General features: G+C 38.6%; 1 protein-coding gene and 1 long non-coding RNA gene across 16 annotated transcripts in view; one reads left to right on the top strand and one right to left on the bottom strand.

Moving 5' to 3' along the window:
- The first annotated feature begins 1,999 nt into the window (after positions 1–1,999).
- Positions 2,000–24,955, top strand: part of LOC116432833 (phosphatidylcholine:ceramide cholinephosphotransferase 2) — a 43,371-nt gene continuing 20,415 nt past the window's right edge. Inside the window, exons 1-2 of one of the 15 annotated variants that reach the window (XM_031990259.2) lie at positions 2,002–2,396; positions 12,182–12,274. In XM_031990259.2, the coding sequence (XP_031846119.1) occupies positions 12,270–12,274 (5 nt within the window). In that variant the 5' untranslated portion in view covers positions 2,002–2,396; positions 12,182–12,269. Of the gene's footprint in view, positions 2,666–4,038; positions 4,175–4,615; positions 4,756–4,957; positions 5,078–5,892; positions 6,077–7,038; positions 7,363–7,383; positions 7,653–12,169; positions 12,275–24,955 lie in introns of those variants that run through there. The other 14 variants (XM_031990263.2, XM_031990258.2, XM_031990250.2 and 11 more) reach the window with 14 other exon arrangements.
- On the bottom strand, positions 2,620–6,968 carry LOC143174939 (uncharacterized). Its single transcript, XR_012999474.1, has 3 exons — positions 6,804–6,968; positions 2,991–6,165; positions 2,620–2,892 (listed from the first exon to the last, which is right to left on the bottom strand). It is a non-coding gene; the product is annotated as an uncharacterized LOC143174939 (long non-coding RNA).

Genomic DNA, 24,955 nt, shown 5'->3' with positions numbered 1-24,955 from the left:
ATTCATTTTTTAAAATATTTTTTCAAACGTACTTCCACAAGATGCGTTAAGTATATTATTTAATCTGATATAATCAACTGAAAACGCGAGATAAGCATAAATGGGTGAGGAATTAAAGTCTTCAAATCTTAGTTAAGATATTAGTCTACGGTGATTGTAATGGGTTGGACAGTCATTGTGATTCACAATGTATTCAATGTACTGAGAACATTTTTTTCGAAAAATAGATTTTTCAAATACGGAAATATCTTCGCATCTTCTAATACGGAGAGGGGAGGCTTTCCTATATTTCAGTTCCTGTAGCGCATAAAAGCGTTCAATGCACGTGTGCACAAACAACAGTTAACCTTAAGCTAAACCTAAACGTTTAGCGTTACATTTTGCTGTTAAATTACCGTACTCCAAATTCTAAAATATTTCGTATAACAAACGCATTTTGAAAAAGTGCTCATTGCGCTTAATAAAAGTCTCAACATAACAGTTGACGATTAATCATGAAATGGTGCATTTTAAATTAAAAAGAAAAGGAAGGAAAGAGATATTTCTTTTCCAATTTCTTGTGAATATTTTGATTTCGCATTATAAGGGGCACGTGCGAAATTGTACAGTATCGTACTTGCGTATAATTTCTGAAAATTTCTACAGAAAATTGATAAAATCTGAACAGTGCAGATTAAGCCTGTAATTCGCACATATCCGTAGTTTCTAGGGGAAGGTCCTTGACCTTAGAAACTCGGCTGTGTAGAACATTCGTGAATGAATTTCCCTTCTGCAATGACGTCATTGGTTGCTATCAGTCCACCGGGTTTGTCCATGAGAAAAGCGCGATCTATGAAGAAGCGCTTGCGCTTTTCGGAACAACCCTTGCGCGGCGCTCGTGGGCTTTCCACCGGAAACTCGGCGGAGGCTTCGGTGCCTTTTCGGTCACAGCTCGAGTTCCACTGTGACGAGACGAGATGTGACCGTGGCACCTGTTGGCGAACCACTTCTTCCGGACAGTAAAGCCACCATGAGGCCGTGAGATCCATTCGACGAGAGAACGTCGTAGTAATACGTGACCGAATTTGTCGCGATATATCCTAGGTGCACAGTGGATGTATCGTGATCGAAATTTCGAATAACGTACAACGGTTCTCGAGGGAGAGAAATATTTCGAGAAGGGAAGAAGGAAACAGGGGGTTCCCCGAAGATTTGCGTTGTGCTTGATTTCCGTCGTATACAATCGTGCGGCCACTTTTGCGTGCACGAGCACGCTTTCCTTCCGATTGATCGATAACCGTGAATTAGGTCGTCCACGAGTCGCGCCCCGAATAGTGGAAACACACGCAAAAAATCGTCGAGGGTGCGGAGATTCCTTTGATCGGTGTTCAAACGAGCACCGCCACACGAATTCGTCGATTTTACATGCCTCTGAGCAACGTCGGCGTATATGATGAAATTACAGCTGCTCGTAATCGAAACGGATTATTGCTGGCGGAAAGCGTTGCTTAGGTAAGCCAGCAACATTTTCAACAAGCTGCTTATGCCTTTAACGCTTGTCTGTGATGTTAAGCTTGTTTGCCGATATTCCACGTAGATGTTAATCTTTTCGAATGAAGCTGGATCAACTGCGACACAATCATGTCATACGCTTACCTAAATGGTTTATGACCTTACCTGCATAACAGTACTCGAGTTCCTGAATTATGCAATCACTGGCAATACATTTATCAATCCTAATTTCATAGGCAATTAGTTTAGAAATGTCTACGTTACAATATTATAAAATTGTTATAACTTCTATCATTGTTAGAAAGCTTTTATAGAATAGTAATACTAAGCTCGTCCAAGAAGCGTACATGATTTTTTCATTCAATTAAACAAGAATTCACATTTCCACGAATCCTTTCCTAACATTTGAATTTACCGCCAGAAATGTATGCGTCGGTAATGTCGTCGTTTAACAACCGTCGGTATCGTGGCTCGTTCACCTTCAGCGATCGCCACTGCGCGCGTGTCGCTTTAAAGAATCGGATGACTTGTGCGAGAGGAAAATACGGCGATGATTCAGAACGCTTCGGGTTTCTCGACCTGTCCCTCTCGGTCTTCTCGTTGTCGGTCATCTGGCTGACGCCATCTTCGTTCTTCTTTTTTGTTTAAGTGTCAACTTTTCGAGACTATACGATATACAGTGAATCGCGCGGATTACACTTTACGAGTGCGGTTAGCAAGTGCGATGAACGAACATCGAACGTTTCGCTGACCTGAAACGAATAAGTGTGAACACGCGATATGAGTTTGCGTCGTAGCTCTAGCCTACATCCCTGAAAGATTGCAAGCCAGAAAGAAGTCGTTTGCCATCCAAGTGTCCATGTAAAAGTCATTCACTAGAACTCTCCCCCTTTGAAGTATTGTTGGTTAGTTTATGTGTTGTTTGTTAAATGTGTTTTTTTATGCCTTCCTGTTGCACACTCGTGTAACGCATTGTCTCAAACAGGTCTCGAGTCGAGTTCTTTACGTTTATTGGTTATGTTTCTGTTATGATCGTTTGCCGTAAATCGCACGCTTCTCTAGCACGTACCGAGTAGTGAGAGACTTAAAAGATACAGTAGTGCGTGTATGTAGCAAATAAAATGCACAAGTTAAGATTGCCTGTCAAGGTCGAATTGCCCAGTGCTTTAACAAGGTATGGTGGATATTTGATCTAGAGGTATCGATACTGTTGCTTCTACTTTTCGTTTTTATCTTACCGTAATCTTCCTCCAGTGGTTTATGCCGTTAAGCTACTCGCAGCCAGATTGTAAACAACCGTGTTACAATAATCAGTAAATTAAATCCAGTTGTTCCATCTTTATGCTCCAATTTCATGGCACGATTTTGTTTCGGAGACGCAGTTCGATCTATTTGTGTCTTCTACGGAACATTAAAATAGTTAGAGTAATTGTATTTCTTAAATAGAAATGTAGTATTATTGTTATACGGTCGTAATGATCTGGAATTGATGGCCATACCTTTTTCTTCTTAATATCAAAATCTAGTATCGATACGCTATTATTTGATTTTATTAATACAATATTTTTGGTCATTTCGACATAACAACAAAAAGTGAGTGTGACACTAAACGTGCCAGATTTTAAAGTTCACATTATACGTGGTTCTATGCATTACATACGTTAAAGGAAACTATAAAAACATCGTTCGTGTGATATAATGTATTCAAGAGTTCACTGAATTTAGAACCTTATCGCATTCCAATCGTTCTATCTCTCTCTATCGGCTAATAGTGGCAAGCTAGTAATTTTCAGCTCTATAATACGACTACGTCTTCGACCTAAGTTAAATTATGTTAGACTCAAATTGATTGACCGGATCATGTTCTTTAATGTAATTTAATATTCTTTTTTTAATTATTCGTTACTGACATTAATTGGCTGCAGTAAATTATTACATCGAATATTGATATTTATAATACCACTGTTGAGATATGTTCGAAGCACCAGGCATATTGTTCAAACAAAGAGATAACTTATAAAGTATACATGTGTTTATTATCAATAATGACGTTTCGATGCGTGGGGTTACAAATAGAAACGCCCGGGTGAACAGTTGACGATTTGATTATATATTCTGTTACAGACATCTTATACGAAAACTGATTGAACGTTGACCGCCATAAAATTAATTCAACCAATCGCGAGGCATTCTTGATTCGCTGGTAACAGATATGGTCTGATTGAAATTTTTGGAGTCCAGATATAAAATCATGATTAATGCGAGTGCTACAAGTCATATTTCATTGTATTGTAAATGGGAAGAATGAAATTAGCTAATAGGTTGCGTATTCCCGTCGCGGTGTTCGACTAACTGGGTGATAATTCCATCATCATTGATCTTGACGATCGCCCAGCCAATGCTTGTTCTTTTCCATTAATTGACTCGCACCGTTGAGACGTTTACGTCGTCATTCTTATGGAAAGCGAGTGACCTTGGTAGTTATAAAACCCAATGCAAGCTGCATGGTCCTACCCATCCTTATTTAACTCTCCTACTCTTCCTCTAGTTTCTTGTTTCTGCGATACGTCGAACCTTTCGAGTAGTTTCTCTACGGGCTTCGTCGACGAAGCACTAACTCGGTTCTCTCGCGTTTCTAAGGGGGGGTCTCGTTTTAACCGCAATCCGCAATTTATTTTTTCATGTAAGTCGCAGATTTCAAATCCGAATTCTTCGAACATATCTCGATGTTATATTAAACTAATTTTTAATTAAGTATATTTTAGAGTGCGGGATGATTTCATACTCTTTTAACGTAATTCTAGACATGATTCATAAGAAAACATCTACTATCATTAATCCGTCTGTATTTCTTATTAATGACACTTACTGAAAATGAAATGTATAGTGATCAATGGAAATCACTATTATTCTTACACAAATTCGTCGACTCGTTTATCCTCATTTTACAGTACTTGTGTGTTTACTTTCTTTTGAATAATGTCTTTGAAAAATCTCACACTAGGAACCATTGCAAATTATTGGTACTACGAATACTTGCGCAGCTCATCCGGAAATAGAGTTTACCAAAGGGGTTACAGGGAATATCCCTAAAAATTCGGTTATCTTCGGTATCCTCAGTGACTGTTCACGCAAACGTCATCGGAGAGCGGAGTAGCTAACCGAGGGAAGTGTGTTACAGTTTTCTACGAAGTGTCCGCGGTGAAAATAGTGATGAAAACTTCATCGAAGTCAGCATTATTCGTGGTTCGTGTGTTTCTCAGAGTAAGTGATCGATCGTTCACGTTCGCCTGTCGAAGGGCGACGAGGTACAATTGGGATCCCCCTGAACCACCTGTACCTATTTCCTAGTGCGCGCGTGCTCGTCGAGTACACGTGTACCGAGCGTCTCGAGTTGAACAGAAGCGCGGGCCATTCGACTCGACTGAACCGCCTCACCTACGTTACGGGTTTCGCAGTGTATTTTTGGCGTCGCACCTATCACGAGACCTTGCACGCTCGGACTCGGCCTCCTGCTCGGACAGTGTGAATCAAAATCCCGTCGTCGAAGATATATCCGAAGCCCGGATGATCGTGTGATCCGTAGGTCCGTAACGACCTGTCTCCTCAGCGTGTCTCCCACGCGGCCGGAACGTGTATGCGAATCCACAAGTGACAATGTTCGACTTCTGAATCTCGTCGATACGCATTTCCGGGTGTCGGACATTTCGAGAACCGTCGGTAATGGAAATCGTGCAGAAACCTTCAAACGTGACCGAGCACTGGGGACGCAGTTATACGATCCGGCCAGTTTTTTCGACGTCGTACCTTTCACGAGACCTTGCAGGCTCTCGCGGTTGAGTCGTTCGTCGAAAAATCGCACGCACGTCATAGGGTGTTCGCCGATCGGAATCTGGATCGTGTCAAAGATTGGTGCGCTGCTGCATCGTTAACGATATAAACAACATCGGTATACTGTTCTAGCGCGTATCAAGCACGGCGCCAACGACGCGAGTCAAATCACGGCAGCCAAACGTGATCGAATAATTACGGTCGTGACGACTACGAACGGTCTTCTTGTTTTATTTTACCCACCCGGACTCGATCGAATGTTTCCGTATCGTGTCGTGTCGTGTCGTGTCGTGTACTGTCGTCAGTTGCACGACAACCTGCTCTCCGGCGCTCCTCCGACGATCACGCATCAATGAATTTCCCGATTCTTATCGGAATCGTTCGTCGTGTTCGGTTCCTAAGCTTTTCGCCTTGCCGGGAGTTAATGGCGTGCGTATCGACGCACATGTAGGACGACTACAGTGCTGTTTTCAGTAATATGGTTGCGCTGTTCTTTACCGGTCGCATACCATAGTGCAGTCCCTCTCTCTTTCTCTCTCTCTCTCTCTCTCTCTCTCTCTCTCTCTCTCTTTCTCTCCCCCTGTTTCTCTCGTTCTCTCTCTCGCTCCCCCTTGTCTTCAGTTTGCAGCTGCCTTCGGTCTCTCTTTCCGTCTTCCTCCTTTTCCCTTGCCTACTTACCACGAGCTCCGCGGCCCGTAGTATTTACGTTGCGCGCAAACATGAAGCCGGTGCAAACTGTTATCTTGCTGGACGTGTAAGTAGAGGATTCTAGTGGACAGATTTTTCTTTCTGCTTGCCTCCCGTCGCCGCATTTCTTGCTACTGGTCCGATTAACACGCTGAACTGTATGTTAACACGTTAATGTAATTCTCTCAATTAAACGATGAATATTTGAAAACATTACTATATTGTAAACAACGCTACCTAATACGGAGACATTCAGGAAAATAAACCTGCGATAATAACAACGTAATTCAATTAAATAATGTAATATTGTATTTTTTTCATTTCGCATATTTTACACCTTAAAATCGTGTGACATCCAACGTGTTAATTTTTGGTTTTATCGGTGACCGACATTAACAATTATACCCCAATCTACTTATATCGGTCATCGGTGTCCAATCTTGGAATACCTGTTCACGACGTATCGGTCGGCAGCTGTATGAACGATATTCGAAGCAACATCTTAGATTAACACATTGAATTCCGCACGATTTCATAGAACAAAAAGCACCAAATGGAAAACATATAACATTAAATCATTTGTTTGAATTGCATTATTATTATTGCACGTTGATATAGCTGAATGGCACCGCATTAGGTGGCATTACTTATTATATAGAAATGTTTTCAAATAATCATTGTTTAATTAAATCAACTATAATAATTCGATTAGGTTGGTGGTCATCAGTGACCCCCATGGCATTCAACGTGTTAATATGTTAACACGTTGATTCCTGCTGATGGTTACCGCTTACTGTTACACTTGAGTTTAAAACACGGTTGGAAGACGGTGAATGCAACCGAAAATTTGTTAGCCTCTGGGTAACGATGTAAATGCACTACTGAGTGATAGTACGAAATAAAATAAATGATATACGCAATACGCTGAATTTAAAGGACAGTCATCAACGCGTTAACGGTTCCTGCGATGTTGACCATTTTTCTTTTATTTCCAGAACAATGTATCGGTTCGTTTTTCTAGACGCTCTCGCGGGAAACGTTTACTCAGTCACCGCTTACGTAAGCGAGTAATTATTTTCTGTTTACGTTCGAGCATGTGTGCGCTTCATGGAGGTTTCCCGCGTTTGAAAAAAAAAAGAGAGAGGGAGAAATATATATATCGTTGTGGACAAACGGTGCGGGCGTGTTACGACTTATCGGTGATGTATCGACGACTGTCGCGTCAGTTGACGTTTCGTCGTATGTTGGCAATTCTTCTCCCACGAGTTTCGTGCGAACGGCGAAACGTTATTCGTCGTTGCTCGTAACAATTAATTTCACCGGTGAGGCTGAACATCGGGCTGTTGCAATGAGGTGCGTTCTTCTGTACAAACGGAAATCATATTTCGCGGCAGATTGTATATCACGTTCGGCCAAAAATAAAATTGCGCACGCATATCGAAATGTGCCGTTGAGTCAGCGGGAACAATAAGTCGAACAGTTGCATCGAAATTTAAATTCGAATCGACGGGACTTGTTTGAAAATCTATGTTTTGAGTGTATATGTGAAGTTTGCGTTCGCGTTAGGTAAAACAGACGGAACAGAAGTGTTTGTTAATCCTTTGCACTCGAGAGATGACTCATTCACCACCAGATTTTATACGGTAAATTTATAAAATTTGATATTTAATATTATACCTCGTGTAACGCATCAATTTGAGAAATAGTGAAATAAAATAGCTTTGTACCCCAATGTACGTATGATTTCTCTTCCAGTTAGTTTCACAAAATATCGTCTTTATCTGATTAGGAAATGTTCGAATGTTCCTACTGAAAAACTTCCGAGTGCAAAGAGTTAATTTCTTGCCCTACAATAACGGAGTTAGATTCGCAGAGGAGATTTACAATTTAACTTAATAGGCGTCAATATCATTCGTTGCGTATAAGTCAAAAATAAAATATTGTTTTGCTGTTACTAATATTGAGTTTTTAAAAGAAGATTTTCATTTATGAGTTATTATTAATACTGTAATAATTCTAACGACTGTTAACGCAAAAAATCATGAGGCAAAGGGTTAATGGTCTAATCAAGGCGAATAAGAACACGACGAAATTCCCACGGATCATCTTTTCCAGACATTTTACATTGGAGATTTTGTCCGACTCTCTTGACGGATGAGTTTTTTTATCTGACAAAAATGTTTTCTGAAATGTTTAATTTTTAAACGGCCTAATAGAAAATATTTGAATTTTAATTTCACCTTTTCTCGCCTAATTTCTGAGAATATTTTACACTTTAAGCGCAAGCGCAGTCACTGGTGACTGACGTTTCTGAATGATTAGAAAACAATCGTAACATACAAGATAATCGATGTGAAATGAAAATATTTAATAACGTAACTAAGTTGATAATAGTGTAATGAAAACATTGTAACGTCAAATAATTAATAATTGTTCTTGCTTTTCTTTGTTACAAAAGAAAAACTCTACGGGAAAACGCTTAAGATTTTCGTGGCGCTTAACGTGTTAACCCCGCGATGCTGCGCGAATGTAATCGACTGATATGTGAACCCATAGTTAATATAGTTCCATGGATTTGAAATTATTAGCATTGGTTTGTTCGTAGCGGCCACGTAATTGTCCGCGACCTCGACGATCTTCCCATTTGTCAGACAATAACTTCTCGAACAATGTTGCTCTGCGGAAACCGTGCTCGTAGACCGTGAAAACGAATCGATATCGTTGACAATGTACGATAACAATGGGAAAAAGAAAAAGCTCGGATCGTTATTAATGCACGAGGAAATGGAATAACGAGCGGAAAGTTGTTCTGTCTTGAAAGGGAGTGCTTATGCGCGTGAATTATATATAATGTTAACACCTGGAGTCATCGAAATTCACCAGAGCGTATGAACTCCGAGTTATTCAGTTTCTCAGAAGAACGGATCCAAGATTCCATAAAATTCACGCTGACTATATTCAACCTTAAATTGGTAAACCTAAATTTGCATACATTTTTTGTCTGTAAATAGTTTAAAAACAAAACGAGTGGATTATAAGACACAACAAACTTTCAAACAGTCTCTTACATCACTCTAACCAAAGATTCCTTGAAAAATTTCAAAAATATTCCTAAAAGAGCGTCTAATTTATCAAAAGAATCCTTTTGCAGTCTTGCGTTAGGAATCCTACACTCGATACATTTTTTCGTACATTTTCCTTCAAGTATCTCTTTGTTGTCTTGTTAGATTTACCATATCTATCAGCTGTTATTTACAAGTGTACCTATTTGACTACAGATTAAACCTAGATATCAAAGACCATCGGCTATAGGCATCGCAGGGACTCTATCCGTTAGCAAACAAGTGTCGCAGTATTTGAGCCTCGTGGATGCTGGCCCTCGTGCTTATCGGCGATTATCTGCAATTCCGATTTCGTTGAACTGCCACGTAAATCGAGTCGAATTCGGCGCAGCTGTGTATCACGATTACCGATATCTGGTCCTTGAGCACAGGCGATCGGTCACATGATCACGATTAGGGGACAGTTCGTGTCACGCAACTGTTTGATACTTCGGGGTTGATTACGGCTATTTATAAACAGTCGAGATATCTCCGAGACCGGTTGGACACGGGTGGCAGGTAGCGTCCGTTGCCGAGCTGGCTTCGAGGATTCGCGGGAGATTCGAAAGTCGCGGGAACGTCTCGATGGGAAACTAGGCGAGTCTGACGATCGAAGATATCTACCTGCTACGTCAATTGTTGTAGGTGGAACCGTGAATCAGTTACGAGGAAAAAGGAAATGAGTCACAAGCCGGAGCCGTTTATTCGTGACGTAAACGCTGCTCCTGCAACGGATGCCGTGTTTTCGCGGCTTGCAGCGCGTATCGTCACTGCATGACGTCTTCGCCGTCCGCTTGGGAATGCGGCTTGGGTGATGCAGTTTGCGCTTGTTCATGACTATATGATTTTCTCTCTTTCGAGTAACACACTCGGTTCAGTGGAAATGGTTTCTTGGGATTTCTGTCGATTCGTTTCCGTTCTTTCTATAAAAACTTGATTGATATTTAATGAAACTGAACTTCGTATGCTCACTCAGAAGTGTTCGTAGGTACTTCGTAGTTTTGAAGTTATGTATTCTTCGGGAAGTCCACGTTTGAAGATACTATTATATTCTAGTGAATTGTAAACTTTTTGTTTTATTGTTCAATATTTCTGTAGGTTCCTGGAGTCTTAGTATGTTCTGAAGGTTTACGTGATTCATAGGTTACTGTTAATTCTACTTTGTTTTTGTTTAGTTAAGTTCTGTATATTGCGTTCGCCATAATAAGCGTTAGTGGTTTTGTTATTGGAAATATTAGAGATAGAAGGAAACTCACCTATTGTATCCGCAAAATCTATTTTCGTTTCAGTTTTAACTCCGTTTACACCTCAAAGTTCTTAATTAGTATCGATTGAGAGTTTGTAATTTTCGTTGAACTATCCAACGCACTAAAATCATTGCCATCAACGTTTAGATTATCGAAACATTTTAAATCCCATCACTTTTTCACAAATAAAACGTCCTGGGCAAACACTATTGGTCGTTTCATTTAAATTATTCCATACATAGTTTCATTTATTCCAATTTAACCTGTTAACCGAGTGATTTATCGATCAAGATTGTTCAAACAGGCATAATTGATCCGGAATAATGACGATTTGAAGTGATTTATTCTCCGATAACTACAATTACTATTTAATATATATTACTACGTATATTACGACATAAGTCAAACCAGAATTTCTAAGCGAGTGTATTCATTATTTCCGATTAACAGATTAACAAGTATAAATTCCCCGGGAATGCTGTTACGAACTTCGAACGTATTTAAATAATTCCCATGGCAGCTTAACAAAAATGTTCCAACAATCACGCGAATCGAACTAGGTGAAACGAAGATTTCACCGGCGGGCGCAGGCGCGCGTGTACTGGCATTCATAATTATTGCGCAATTATGAGCTTGTTGTTGCAAACAAATTCGTTGTTCTGGTGCGACGGTGTCGGATCGATCGTAGAAGCGCACACGCTGATCAATACTAGAACTGTGACTTATGAAATACCTGGACAGAGGACAATTACCCGAGTATCTCATGAGATAGCCGAGTACGTGAGTACCCGAGTATCTCGCAAGGCATTATAACTCACTATTGGGTTTAACTTTTTGAACTAAAATGACGAATCTCACTCTTAAAATAATTTTCTTATTTTCATAAATAAATTTAATTGAAGCTGTAATACTTTAATTTTCTTTAAAACAGTCGTGTCCATAGGGTTGCGACAAAATTAAACAGCGCAAACCGGAACGTTTGATTCAATATGTATCATCAGACAAGGAGTTAATTTTCAAATAATTAATCGTTTTCTTTCTATTATTCCATATAAGAATATAGATTACCTAAACAGCAGAATAACACAAGTAGAGTGTCGATTAAAACGTATTCGAGAACCAAGTACTCGACAGGTCGGGTAGCAATAGGTTTAGTAGCTAGTTATAAGACCTTATGACACACTCGAGTATTCAGTTATCTCATGAGGCACCCGGTAATTTTGCTCTACCTGAGTAAAAGTATTCTTTAATCAATACGCGTTTTAGTATCCGCGTCCCATGGTACTGATTCAGATGAACTTGGGTACCGACTGGCTGCATTCTGGCGACTTCGCGTGACATTCTTCACCGATAGTGTCCCGACGACAATTATTAGTCGATGACAATGAATGGCTGACCGCGCATAGGTTTAAACGTAACACATTGTTTGACGTAACGGAGAACGATCACGATAATCGTCGAGATAACCGATAATGTTGCTGGTTGATGGCTGACCTATCGGAGCAATTTATGTAATTTGAGTGGTGCATGAACGCTCGTCGTGTCTGGACGCGCGTGGCGTTCGCGGCATGGTTGCTTCCGTTCGTGTCCGCGATTCTGATCCCTTTCGCCGAAGTGTCGTATTTAATATCATTCCGTCGATGTGCAATGATCCATTAATCTAAACACGGTCGCCTATAGACTCGACTTTTCGCGAGTTGTAAGCACGTATTGTAATCTGTCGGATACTGTAAGAAAAGAAAGAGAAACGGGATAAAATTCGAGTATCGTATTATTCGAGAGCAGAATACGTCTTTATAATACTTTTGTAAATGTGTTATCAAGGAAGTGAACATTTTGTTGTACTGCATAAGACGTTACAAATCTTACGTGCTCTGTGATGGATAGTTTTTGAGCAACGTGGCAGTGATGGATGGGGTAAGGAGAGAAATTATATATTAAATTAAATTAAATTAAATTATGTATATTACCAGAATGAATCGTGAAGTTATATTTGATATTATAAATTATATTTAGTTGTAAATAAAACGGAGAATTTATTCTCCCTTCGTCGCGGTTTTTATTCTATTATAGTTGACGCATTCGTGTATCCCAGATTAGATCGCAATTTAATTATAATTGTGAACGCCAGTTTACTATTCTTTTTTCCTTCTTTTATCTTGATAGAAATCCATTGTAATGCTCTTTTGATGTATGATACTAATGTTGTAACACGTTTCGAAAGAATAATGGAGTACATTTATACATTATTAATGGCAACATGTTCTTTTCGTAAACAAAAACGGAAAGTAGAAGAGCATTGCGAATAAGAGAGTTAGAATCATCATTGATAGATTTTTATTTTACTTGAAATGTGGTTCACCGTTGATGCACGTTTCTCAACAGACTCGACTCATCGTACCGTTATAAAAAACGACACGCACAGAACTGATTCCGAGCAATTTGCATTCCTCTAGGCGTGTAATTCCTGCACATTTTCCGGATACAAATGATTAGTTCGATCACGATTTAAACGTTCCTAGCACGAGATAGATGGTTACGCGCGATTTTTACGCGCATCAACTTCCTCCTTAATTCATTCGTTTCATAGCGTTTCTAAACACACGTGTGAAATGTAAAATCAACGATGTTGCGATTGAATGGTTCTAACAGGAAACGCTATCTACAGTTGAGCCCACATATTACACTTATTTTCGTTCGTTTATATTCGTTTCCTTCGAACCGTGAAAAATCATAACAACCTCTTTCGAATCTTCGATTAATATTCGCTCAGTTTAAGCACTTAAGTGTATTTCTTTTCGTGAGTTTCCTTAGTAAGAGAAACGTTTTAGTTTTCACCGATTTTCTAAAAATACCTGGATTTCATGTTACATAAACATAATTCAATCATTTCCTCCGTAAAATTACGCACAAAAAACTGTAACCAGACAACGGATTGTATCGTGTTCCGATCTCGTTTTTCCCCCTCCCTTTATCTCGTGATCGAAATAAAATGAGTTCTCGCGCCGTTATGCGATCGAAAACTGGCGGCCGGTGTATGAAACGCGCTGCGATCAACGGCTTTCACCGGCGGCGCGGTGACTAATTAAAAATCGCTCGCCGCGGAACAATAATTTCGCGCTTTCGAAAAACCTCTCGAAAACGGTCAGGCGAAAGGGTGTTCGCGCCGCGACGTCCTTCGATTCGCGGGACGCGCGATTCCATCGATTTCCTATACGCGTTTATTTCGGTGCTCGTCGCGGAGCGCATCATTCCGCGGGTATTAAACGCGAATCGTTCGACAAATATTATATATAATTCCTCGTGGAGCCGAAGGACGTTGAAATGTCCTGCCCAGTTCTCGCAATAACCACTCGACAAGATGAATCGATATCGAGCTCTTTACGGCGAATGGAGTACAGAATAAACAGTACGATAATTTTAAAAGATGCAGGGCGTGACGTCGAAGCTGTTGCCGATCGATCTCGTCGAAGCATCGCGAGCGTTCATATATTTCGTTAAAGGTGTCTACAAATAATTTCCTTCAAAATTTTCATTCTAACAATGTACACCTATACAATTGATTGTTTCGGAAATGAATATTCCTTCAACCAGTTAGCTGGTTTTGTCGAATATACTCGACTCGAAGAAACAGCAAGGTTTCGTGTTACGACGAGTATACTCGTCATGCGTAAAAAGTGATAATTTACTGTTCAAATTGCAATTTTCGTGGAAACTAAAGTATATTCACGAATTTCCAGTTGTTTTGGATATTTGGAGGCCAAGGCGAAATAAAACGAACATACAGAAAAGTATAAATAATTATTATGAAAACACTGTATATTAACAGTAACAGCAGATTAAACTAACTAGTCATTTTTTTAAGTAATTGATTTTTCATGGATTTTTCTCTTTCATATGCAAACAGCCATATTGTAACAGTCATACGTACGTCGACATTGCTTACTTCGTGCGACACATTTTACACGCTTTTTAAAGAGGTCGCAACAGCTAACTGGTTAAAAGAGAAACAATTTTTCTTTCTTTTTTCTCAAGCGTTCTTACAATATTTTCAGTAATCTTCCAAATACGTTGGAGATTCACGAAATTTGTATTCAGTAATTAACAGGAAGATATTATCGTTCGTTTTCGATGTTTTCTCTTAGAGCGATTTTTTTCCGTTTCTGTTGAAATTTGCCGCTATTTCAAGCCCGCGCCGTATATTTCCCTCAAAGACGGCTCCACTCGATCCACGGCGGCGGTAAACCATTGACCCATTGTTTAAAGAAAACTTCTCCCCCTTTGTCGGCGACGATAAGAGTTAATTGCTCGAGGACGAAGTTAGTAACCCTCCGGTGGCCGAGCCCAGTTATTTATCGGGCAGAAGGAGCGACGATTACTCGCGAGTGGTCGCGATAAATATTCATCCCGTTTCTATTGTTACCGTTCTTTTCTTCCTTTCGCGAAACGATTTACCTTGCCATTGTTGCGTTTTGTCGCAGTGCCACGAGCCACCGGCCTCTTGCTTTGTTGCCGCGTACCAAGATACATAAAAGTCTAATTGGAAGCATCGAATCGTCGGATCCTATACAGATTGATCCGTGATTCAACAATCAAGCCGCTGTTTACGAATCGGTGAATATTATTTCATACAGAGTGTGCTTCATATTTCATAAACGAAGAAAAATGGAAACCTTACGTAAAAAGCTGATAACGAGACATTTCTGTAATCGAAGCGTAACATTCGAATAATTACAGGAAATTACTTTCCACGTTCGAATATTTGTGTCGCTATAGATATTGTTATTTAAAGTTGCAAGCTACGGCATTATATTGAAGAACTCGATGACTTGTCTTTGTTTCATTTCTTTAATATTTCGTTCAGAAGATTCGTTGGGTCGAATAAAATATTAGATTTGAGAAGATCGCCACCAGATGCTAGTAACAAACGTGTTAAATTCTGGAAGTATTTAACATTTGAGAAGTTTTACAAAGTTCTTGCAATATCTCTCGCGAAACAATAAACGAACCAATCAAAATACCCGAAACATCGCGAAAAGTAAGAGAAAAATACCGAAAAACTCATTCCTCCGCGAGAAAATCACGTAACGTTGAAATCGCTTTCACGTTGCTATCATCGCTAAAGGGGAAACTTTATGTTCCACTCTCCCCCCTTCACGAGTCGGTAAAAATTGAAATCTTCGTGAGAGGCTTTATCGCGGGTCGTAAGAAAGCCACCACCTCGATCCCTGTAAAAATTCACCGTTTTTACCCTCGGCTGCTATTGGTTTTATCGCGATCCTTCCGTTCGATCGGGTAATCTCGATGAGCGCGAGGGCGTTCGTGCGCTGCGATGTAATTACGGCCGCCTTGAGTCTCGGTGTCCGGAGCCTCGTTAAAATGTTGCTCACCTGTTGCAAAACTGTCCGCGTTCTCGTTCTAGGATGCGTACGCCGGTGCTCCGGTTATCTCGCGGCCGATTTAGCGACTTTCTCTTCGCGTTGCTACCGATTCACAGGGTATGATTCAAGTGATCCTAAATGACGAACATTGTTGCGAACGCGCGCGCGCGATTAGATTAATGAATTACGTTCGATCTAAGTACTGCACGCCTCCCACGTTAGCTCCATCGACCACCAAGCTAAAAGTTTAAATTTCCCAGTTTAAATTCACCAAGATTAAAGTTTCAGTAGATGCGTTCTTGGAATATCTATAGAGGAATTTCAAAAAGTCAATTCAACTGCTCGGTAGTTTTAGCGATAAGCGCTGAATACTATAAGCTTCGACGAGTTAGCTGACTACCCACAAACTGAAAAGTCAGAAGGGCAAAGGGACTTTTCCACTCAGGATGTTCGGACCGTCCCGACTTTTGACGCGTGATCATTATTGGCGCTCGGCAATAACAAAGGATGGAAGCGAGACCGAATGCAACGGAGTGAGACAGAACTATAGAGGATTTTGTTTTCTATCGTTACGTCTCACTTCACCACATTTGGCCTCTCTTCCGAACATTGGCGCGCGCTAATAATGACCATACGTCGAAAATCGAGGTGGTTCGAGCATCGTGAGTAGAAGAGTCCCCTTGCCCTGTGCACCCTTTAACCTGAGACGCCATCGCTACAACTGATAGGTTTTAGTCTTTGAAGGTTTTGTTGTAGATGTTGCACTCAAACAAACAGTGAAAAAAGCTCAAACCCATTGTTTGTAGCGATGCCTGCATCGCCGCAAGATTCAATGTGTCTGGTGGCGTTAAGACCGTTGGTGCTAACGTGAGAGGCGTATAGTAAATAGTTTGTTGCATGGAGAAGTGGACCATTGAATGAAATCGCGCGCGGGAACAGCCGATTCTCATAACACTATTCATCAGCCGGCCAACGGCGGCGGGGTGTAAGTGGCATTCTATTAACCATCGACGCGTCGGGAACAATTGGAGCGTGGAAATGACTAATGGAAAAGAACTCCGGCGGAATCGAGTATCGTTCGTTGTTTGGATAATTTATCGGTTTTCGATGTACGCCGATATCGAATCGAGCTAATAATGCTGATATCGGACGAATTAGATGAGGCTGATTGTACTTTTGTTTTTCTGAGAAACTTCTGGGGTACTCGAGTTTTTATCGCTTTCCGTGAATCGATTGTATCGTTTTAGTTCGTGATAGTGGACGAGAATCTTGCGTGTTGTACGTTCGGCACGTGTTTTGAGAAAAGATGTATAAAATGATTGTATCATGAGAGAAATTTCGAATCTTTTATATTTTCCGTGTCTTTCCTGACTCAGCGACGCGATCTTTTTGAGGTAGTAGCTTTATCATTTTGGGATTTTACCATTGTGATCCAGTAGTTCGTTTTCAAATCTAATTGCGTTGTTATGCCTTCGAAAACTTCTGTGGATGTTAGAAAAAATGTAACAACGTCGTTACCGATTAGCGTGTTACTCGTTGCTCAGCGCAATGTTAAATATAAAGCAGCACTAAAGGCTGTGACAGAGTTGAAGGTATAATTATAATCACGTCGCAGGTTAATAATCTTGATAATGTTGCAAGTTAATGGAAGAAAAAGGAATACGTAAATTAAATATATCTCCTGTTCTGCGAGAAAATAAGAGAACACCGACGGAGTGGGTTAATTTAGGACTTCACACGAGTGGCTCATCCCACGCTGTATTAACCTGTTGCTAAACTAACACTGATACGGTCACGTGTGTATATCTATCGTTCAATCGATAGAAACTGTGACAGTAGTTTTTCTATAAAATTGTCCTGGCATAACTGATTTCGGTAGTTATAGTATCGTATGGCGCATAATCAAGGATTATTATATGATTTTAATGACTATAATTTAATTTATACAATTAATAACTTAAATTATTAACTTAATCTATGACATTATTTAATCATTATGATTTATGATTATAATCAATCACTTTCTTTCATATTAATATCTGATATCTATATCAATAATAGAACATCCACAATCTTATTTTTCCATGATACGCAACGTATTTTTGTTCATATTTCACCTGAAAATGTTGCACACGAACGCAAGCTTCGATGAAAAAGATCAGTTGAAAAACAAAACTAACGCGAAGATTGAATAAATTTTCTTTATCGTTTTTTGAATATTCAATTCGTTGCGCCAGTTATATTGCGCAGCATTCTGGGTAAGAATTTGAATGTCATGCGTTTCCACGATGATTGCAGCGGATTATTTTCCTACGACTTTCCTTGAAAATTCCAGACCCGTTAAAAATTATGCTAATATAAGATTCGATTCGCGTTCCCAACGGAAAGGTTAATTTCTTCGTGGAGAAGGTCAATTAATTCTTCGCGGAAACGCGAGCGGGTCGATTGTGTTCAACCATTCGTTTCCTTGCGGTCGAAAAGTGCCAAGCGGCGTGATCGAGCTTCTTCCAGCTCAGAAACTGAAACACGCTATTCTGTTGTCGCATAAAAAAATTCTAAACAGTGCGATTACTCCATTTCTCTATTTCCAAGTAGGCAACAACAGAAATAGAAATAAATAATTAGAAATACGACGAGTAATTTGGCGCTAAAACAATTAACACGTTGACCGTCGATTACTAGAAAACAATTACAAGAAGAAAATTGATATTGAATTAAAATGTATAGTAACACGAGTAACTAAATCATAGTATAACTTAAAAACTATGATACCAATCCATTAATAACCAATTCTTGTGCTAATACTTGGATGTATGAGATATAAGAAAGATAGTAGAGCAATTATACTGAAGACTCTTGACCTTTTAGTTCCTGCTTAACGAAGAAAACTTTTTCGACTGCGTAGGAGTTTTGATGAGTGTTTGCTTGGCAGGCAAAGTGTTAATGCAACTCGATTTCGCGGAAAATGTCTCGGAATTGACATCGTGTGTCTGTTCGAAGGACCGAGTTCTGAGAAACCGGTATTCCCGAACAACAAGTAATTTTCTCGGCCATTCGTGTCGTGACATCGATGCGCTATCTTCCTCGAGCTCAGCCGTTCGCTGAATGCCGCGTGGCTCGGATTAACGAATCGATTCTGCGATGGATAAATATTAATGTAATTTCTGTTCGTAACATTTTTCCGCGAGAATCCGAATAACCTTCAGTTTCTTGCAAATATCACGATTTTTCTTAAATAGCTTGACTTCTGATTTCAATGTTTCTGATCGAAGATTAGCAAGAAGTACTACCTGTCTTGTGAATTATCAGTATTGCTGCGGAGACAGTTATATAATGAAAACTTGTGTACATACGTTTACTTCTGAATCACCAAGGTGAAGCAGTTTAACATCACAGAAATGTAAAAACGTTAGTTACCTTTTGTTAAGTTATTGATTGTATTTTCGTGTAGCTTCGGCGTAAGCTGTTACATTCGAAATAGACGACACAAAGTTCTCGTAGACGTATCGTACGTTGAGTAAGCAGTTTTTAAAAGCCATTTCGTAGACAGATTACGATTCTAGCGTTCTTTTTAATATAGAATAGGAGATCTTTAGTCGTGATTCTTGGTTGCGTTCTTTTAGAACTCAAGAGTTCCTAAAACTGACTATTAATTAGTTGACAATTTTGCTTAGATATTTTCTCAGTTATTTCTGAAATATTTTTTTTTTATTGACGATACAACCATGTCATTTAATCTACGGCATTTGAAGTACGTAGACATCTTTATAAGAAGATAACTCTTTAGCCGTGTCAACGTCTATATTACCAGTGTTTATGTTACGGACAGAACTGCAGAACAAAAAACGGTAGATGCAGAACTGGTCTAGCTAGAAATCAATGAACATAAATTGAATATAAGGGTGTAGACGTATTACTAATAGATTTGTTTCTCAACCCTGTCATTGCAAGGAAGTAACGTCGCGTTACGAATAGAAGGCAACATCTGCTACTTTATCGTACTCTTATCGCTTATTCTTGCAAGTCGTTGACTGTTTGCAATGGATATTTTAAAGGATGATTTCTACGATGCGAAGTAACATGAAAATTACGAATGACGAAATTGCACTTTTGGCCTCGTTTCTAAGCTGTTAAGCTGTTTACGCTTTATGCTGTTAACAAACAAAGATGGCTTCGAACTATAGCGATCCTCCAATCGTGATATACGTAAGGCAGGTCAGTACGAAGGCGGACATTGACATAGTATGTGAAAGACAGAGACAGAAATCATGCTCTGTTATTAGTGGACTTCAATCGATAATAATTTAAAAATGGAATAAGAGCCGTGATTTCAGCACTTTTGATTTTTATCTTACTTCTCTTTGTAGGATTACTTGTAAAAAATAATATATTGTGAAATACTCTATATAACGAGTTATAAATAAAATGCATATTATAATTATGAACATTTTGGAATAAATTGAATCAGAATGAAATTAATATGGGATTTATAGTTTTCTTTAGTATACAAGTGGCTTGACGTTGGATTATATTAATCATCCTGCTAACGAAGGGATTAAAGCACGTTCTTAACGGCTTTAAATTGTCATACAGTTAGAAAAGCTGTGCGTTATGACAGTTAAAATTGTGTAAAAGCTGAAGCAATATGAATCGAATTATTCGGGGTACAGGTGTAGACTGATTATTCGTTAAATCAAGAAATTTCGCTAAAACATAAAAGGTGTATATAATCGTTTCATTAAAGTATATAAACTGAACGAAACATTTCAATTAAAGATAAACGAACGTTAATTATAATTAATTACATGTCTGCACTGATACATCAATTTTTACTGTTTATTGACACGTTGTCAATTGCCTAAATGATTCCTATCATTGGCTAGTCTCACAGTTAAATTACAAAATATTCAAATTTGAATGACTAAATCACAATTAAAATCCTATCGACACAGACACAAAGTAAACTAACATCATCCGACACAGGAGGCAATGCCTACTGCAATCATAATCCTCATAATATTATTACATATCATTATATTTTATGTTTACTTCGTTACTATCATAAAATGTATTCAAATTTGCTGTTTATTTCTCACCCAGTTCATCGCCTTCTAAGATTACAAATTACGCATCCCGCTACTCGGAGGAGTAAATAAGTAATTTCTGGCGTGTGCCGATTGATATTCTGTACGGATTCGAGTGGGTGATTCGACGGGACGTGAATAACACGATGACGCGAAGTTTATAATTAAGCTGGACGAACGCCGGTCGACAAAGAATTTATTGTCCGTCGATGAGAGGCTTCCGCGGATGGTCTGTGCACGATAACGACGCGACCGGTATTAGGGTTAAGCCTCCCTGGCAGCACTATTGAGAATTCATACGATCGCCGTTATTAAATTGCACGCGAAACATGTATCGGCGTTCCTACGATTCCTGGGTTAACACTAGAACAACCGAGCTTTTGACATGATCAATACGTGCTTTTTATAAAACTTGTAGAGATCTCTCTCGTCATCTTTAAATCAAAATGGTACGAATTCTTTCAACGATCTATTATTTATTTTGTTTAGATAAACATGTAATTCTTTTCGTTTTGCTTTAGTTTTTCGTCAGAATATATTATAGGTGCATTTAGTTTGCGTTTGACGAGTATACACTTTATTATTTGATTTAATTGCTAAGTATTATCAGAAGTTTTTGTAAACTTCAGTAAAGCAAAAATTAGAACATCAAGATTCTTCTAAAGATTGCTCTACTGTCTATTTTATATCTCATCTACCCAATAAAATTTAGTTCGTTCGATAAGTTACTAAGAAAATTAATGTTTAAATTTATGTAAAAAATGTTGCCATCCGAATTCGGATAACGTGGCAGTCATAGTGTTGACGCCTTGAGCATTAACTGTGGTCACTGATGTCTAGAGTCTCTAAATTGTATAAAAATAATTAGAAAAAGAAAACTGATATTGAATCGAAATGTTTAGTAGCATAAGTAACTGAATAATATTTCCAAAAGGTGTGGTAGTTTGCAAAGTTACGTGGGAAGGTATTTATAATATATAAAAACGAGGTTCCTTGTTCACGGTACGTAATGTGTTAAAACGCGTCATAACGAACGTCTGGGTCTAAGGACATCGTCGGCGTAGTGGCTAAAGTGCTCCTAAAATTATACTTAATGCGGCTTAATGCACGACCCCTTTTTAAAAGAGTTTACGGGGTTTAAACAGTCGTGTAAAATTATCCTCGTTACGATCTTAGTTAACAGTCGGAAGAAATGTGAACTCTTTGTAGCGCGACTGCATTTAATTCGAAACGGTTGATTGTCAATTCGAATGGAAAGTCTTTAGTTGTGGCTTTCGTTATGGGAAAATAATTTTCTTAGCGTAATATAGTTCTATATTGAATATAAGTGTATGTTCATAGGTAATTTTTAAATGAAGTATTGTAGCGATTGAGAACTGATTTATTGAAGAAGTTTATTTTACAGTGGAAAAGATAGGCAATTTATTTATTTTCTTTTTATGTCAAGAAAAAATTGTGTTAAATTTCATTAAAGTTTTTATTTTCATTATGATTCTTGTATTTACTTTAATTATCGAGGCATTAAATTCATATTTAATTCTTTATTCCGAGGATCGCAGTTATTTACAGGGTTCCGGCACAATATTAATTACACACCATTAAGCAAACTTAGTTCACTAAACCGATAGTATTCCTATGACTCACTCGAAACATTACTGTGCGCCATTTACTTCTGTCATTTCTGTTTTACGCTACTTGGATTTAATTTACAACGTTCTTCGTTATTGCACTCATAAATTCCCAATGCCGTTTGGGTCGCCGTTAATCCCGTCACAGTGGCAATCAAGTAGCCCCCGGGTCAAAAATGGCCTCACTTTCCATTAGTCAAGGTTTACATAATAAAAGCGCCCATGTAGCAAGGAACTACAGCGTTACGACTGAACGAATTATCATCAAACATTTCTTGACAAATATTGCATATGAACACATCAAAGAAATTGAATGTGAACAAACGACAATGAAATATCAAAAAACTGAAGAGCACATGAAAAATCATACTGAGAAGTATATTCTACATCATAGAGAGACTTTTTTGAAAAATACACAGTGTTATTAGCAAAGGTATTATTAATATCGTATTATCAGTAAGACATCTCTCGAATTTTTGTATCTATAACGCAGAAAATTTAAATCGAATTGGAGCGATGATAGTTAATATCTTTTCATAGATAGAGTCCAATCAACAGGCAAATACTTCCTCGCTTAGTAACCTTCCTCTTTGCGAGTGGCCTTCGTCGAACCAAGGTGCTAGTGAAAGCAAATGTTTTAAGGATAACAATATCGAAATCGATCGGAGTTTTACTTGCCACGAGTTCATTTTTTCCCTCTCTTCTTTTCTCTTATGACGATAAGAGAGACTTAATTCGGCCGGGTTGGATGGTTCCCTCGTCTTCGACTTTATGACGCCAGGATCGTAAAGGTCTCATTTCGCCCGTTTATCGGAGTTCGGAGGTTAAGGCGCTGGTTGCTCATAAAACGATCCCATAAACGTTGATGTGAATATTGTTTCTTGAATTTCCTCTTCCTCATAACTGTGAAGAGTCACCTTAAGGAAGGCGATTTTTGTTTTTGCGGTTATTTCATTGGGATTGTAGTGTCCGAGTAATTGATACTTGATATTTTTCGAGTATGATGGTTATCTTCGATTAATTGTATTGCTTGGCCGTTGGGAATTATATAATCAAATAACTGTGAATTCAAATTATTGAATTGTTTGCTGTTTTTAGTATCTGAGTTTTCGTTTCAGGAGTTTCGGCGGAATCTTCTTTTCGGCAGAACTGAGTTGACTCTGGTAATGACTATGGCCGATATTTTATTTATTATTAATGATCAATTACAATCACTTTGTTATTAATAATTTATTGATAAAAATTCGTAGGCATACTGTATATTTGTGTTTGCTTTAAAGTACAATTGATAACAGAAGAATAATATTGAAATTGAATTCAAAAGAATTGTCTAATATTTATGTTTGTTAAATTCTGTTCGTAATCTTCGCAACGAGTCTGATATGATATTTTAAGTTATCAATTCCTAATGTAACATTCAATACATTTGTCGATATATCTTTCCTATATTTTTGATTTTATTTATTGGATGTAGCATTTCATCATGAAATACTATCTATTTTTTGCTTTTTAATATTGGGTACTACGGCTACCTGGAAGTGCCCAAGAAATATTGAATTTTATAAATTGATAAACTCGGTGACCCGCATGTAAATACCTTCGAAATTTGAGGATATATCCTAAAAAAGAGTGCTGCACTGATAGAAATAAACAAAATTTTCAGGAAGTATTATCTCTGAGAACTATAGCAGATAGGAGAACATTCAATCCGAAGTCCATTATCGTATGTTTCGTTTTACTAGCTGCACCTAGTCAGGCGTTATCATGTAACAAACGTTCAACAGATGACGTTCAGTGCTATCATGGATTTTTCCGTTCCATTCTAAAGTTGCGTTTGAATTAACTAAACGATTATTATATTATTCATGCATTCGTGCAATAAGGCATTGAATATGAATTTCATATCAGTTATTAAAACCTAAAGACCTCAAAGATTGATGAACGTTTGAGTCAGATTGACATTAGGTTTATTTCGAAGGTATTTGTCATAAAATTATTGAACCTTCGTATACTCATTGTTACAATATAATTTCCTATATTTGATACGAAACTATTCCTTTACAACATCACCACGTCAACCAACTTCAGACCAAGACAAACAAAGATTTACTAGATCAACGTACTATATTCAAAGAATTAACCAGATGAAATCATCAACATATTGCAGTGTCACAGTTGCAGAACATGTTTTTAACATGATAAATACCTACACAATTAAACTTGCAGAATAATTACGCAAACGACGCACACACACACACACACACACACACACACACACCGCACACATGTCCCAGTCTGCGGATATTAAGAAATTACCGAAGATTACGTAACACCGATTACATACCAGCTTTTTTTTTAAATGAAACCGACAGGTGTCTCAATACCCGTGAACGAGGGTGTAACGCAATTATTCCAAGCTGAATTCACAGTTGTTTGCGAGCGGTGGGCGCGCGTAGTGTGCACCGTTGATTGCGCTTCCCCCGTCTTATCGGGTTGCATAAAGTA

This window comes from Nomia melanderi, chromosome 9 (assembly GCF_051020985.1).
Source record: "Nomia melanderi isolate GNS246 chromosome 9, iyNomMela1, whole genome shotgun sequence".
In the NCBI taxonomy this organism is placed as follows: Eukaryota; Metazoa; Arthropoda; class Insecta; order Hymenoptera; family Halictidae; genus Nomia; species Nomia melanderi.
This window is presented reverse-complemented; position numbering and strand designations above follow the sequence as displayed.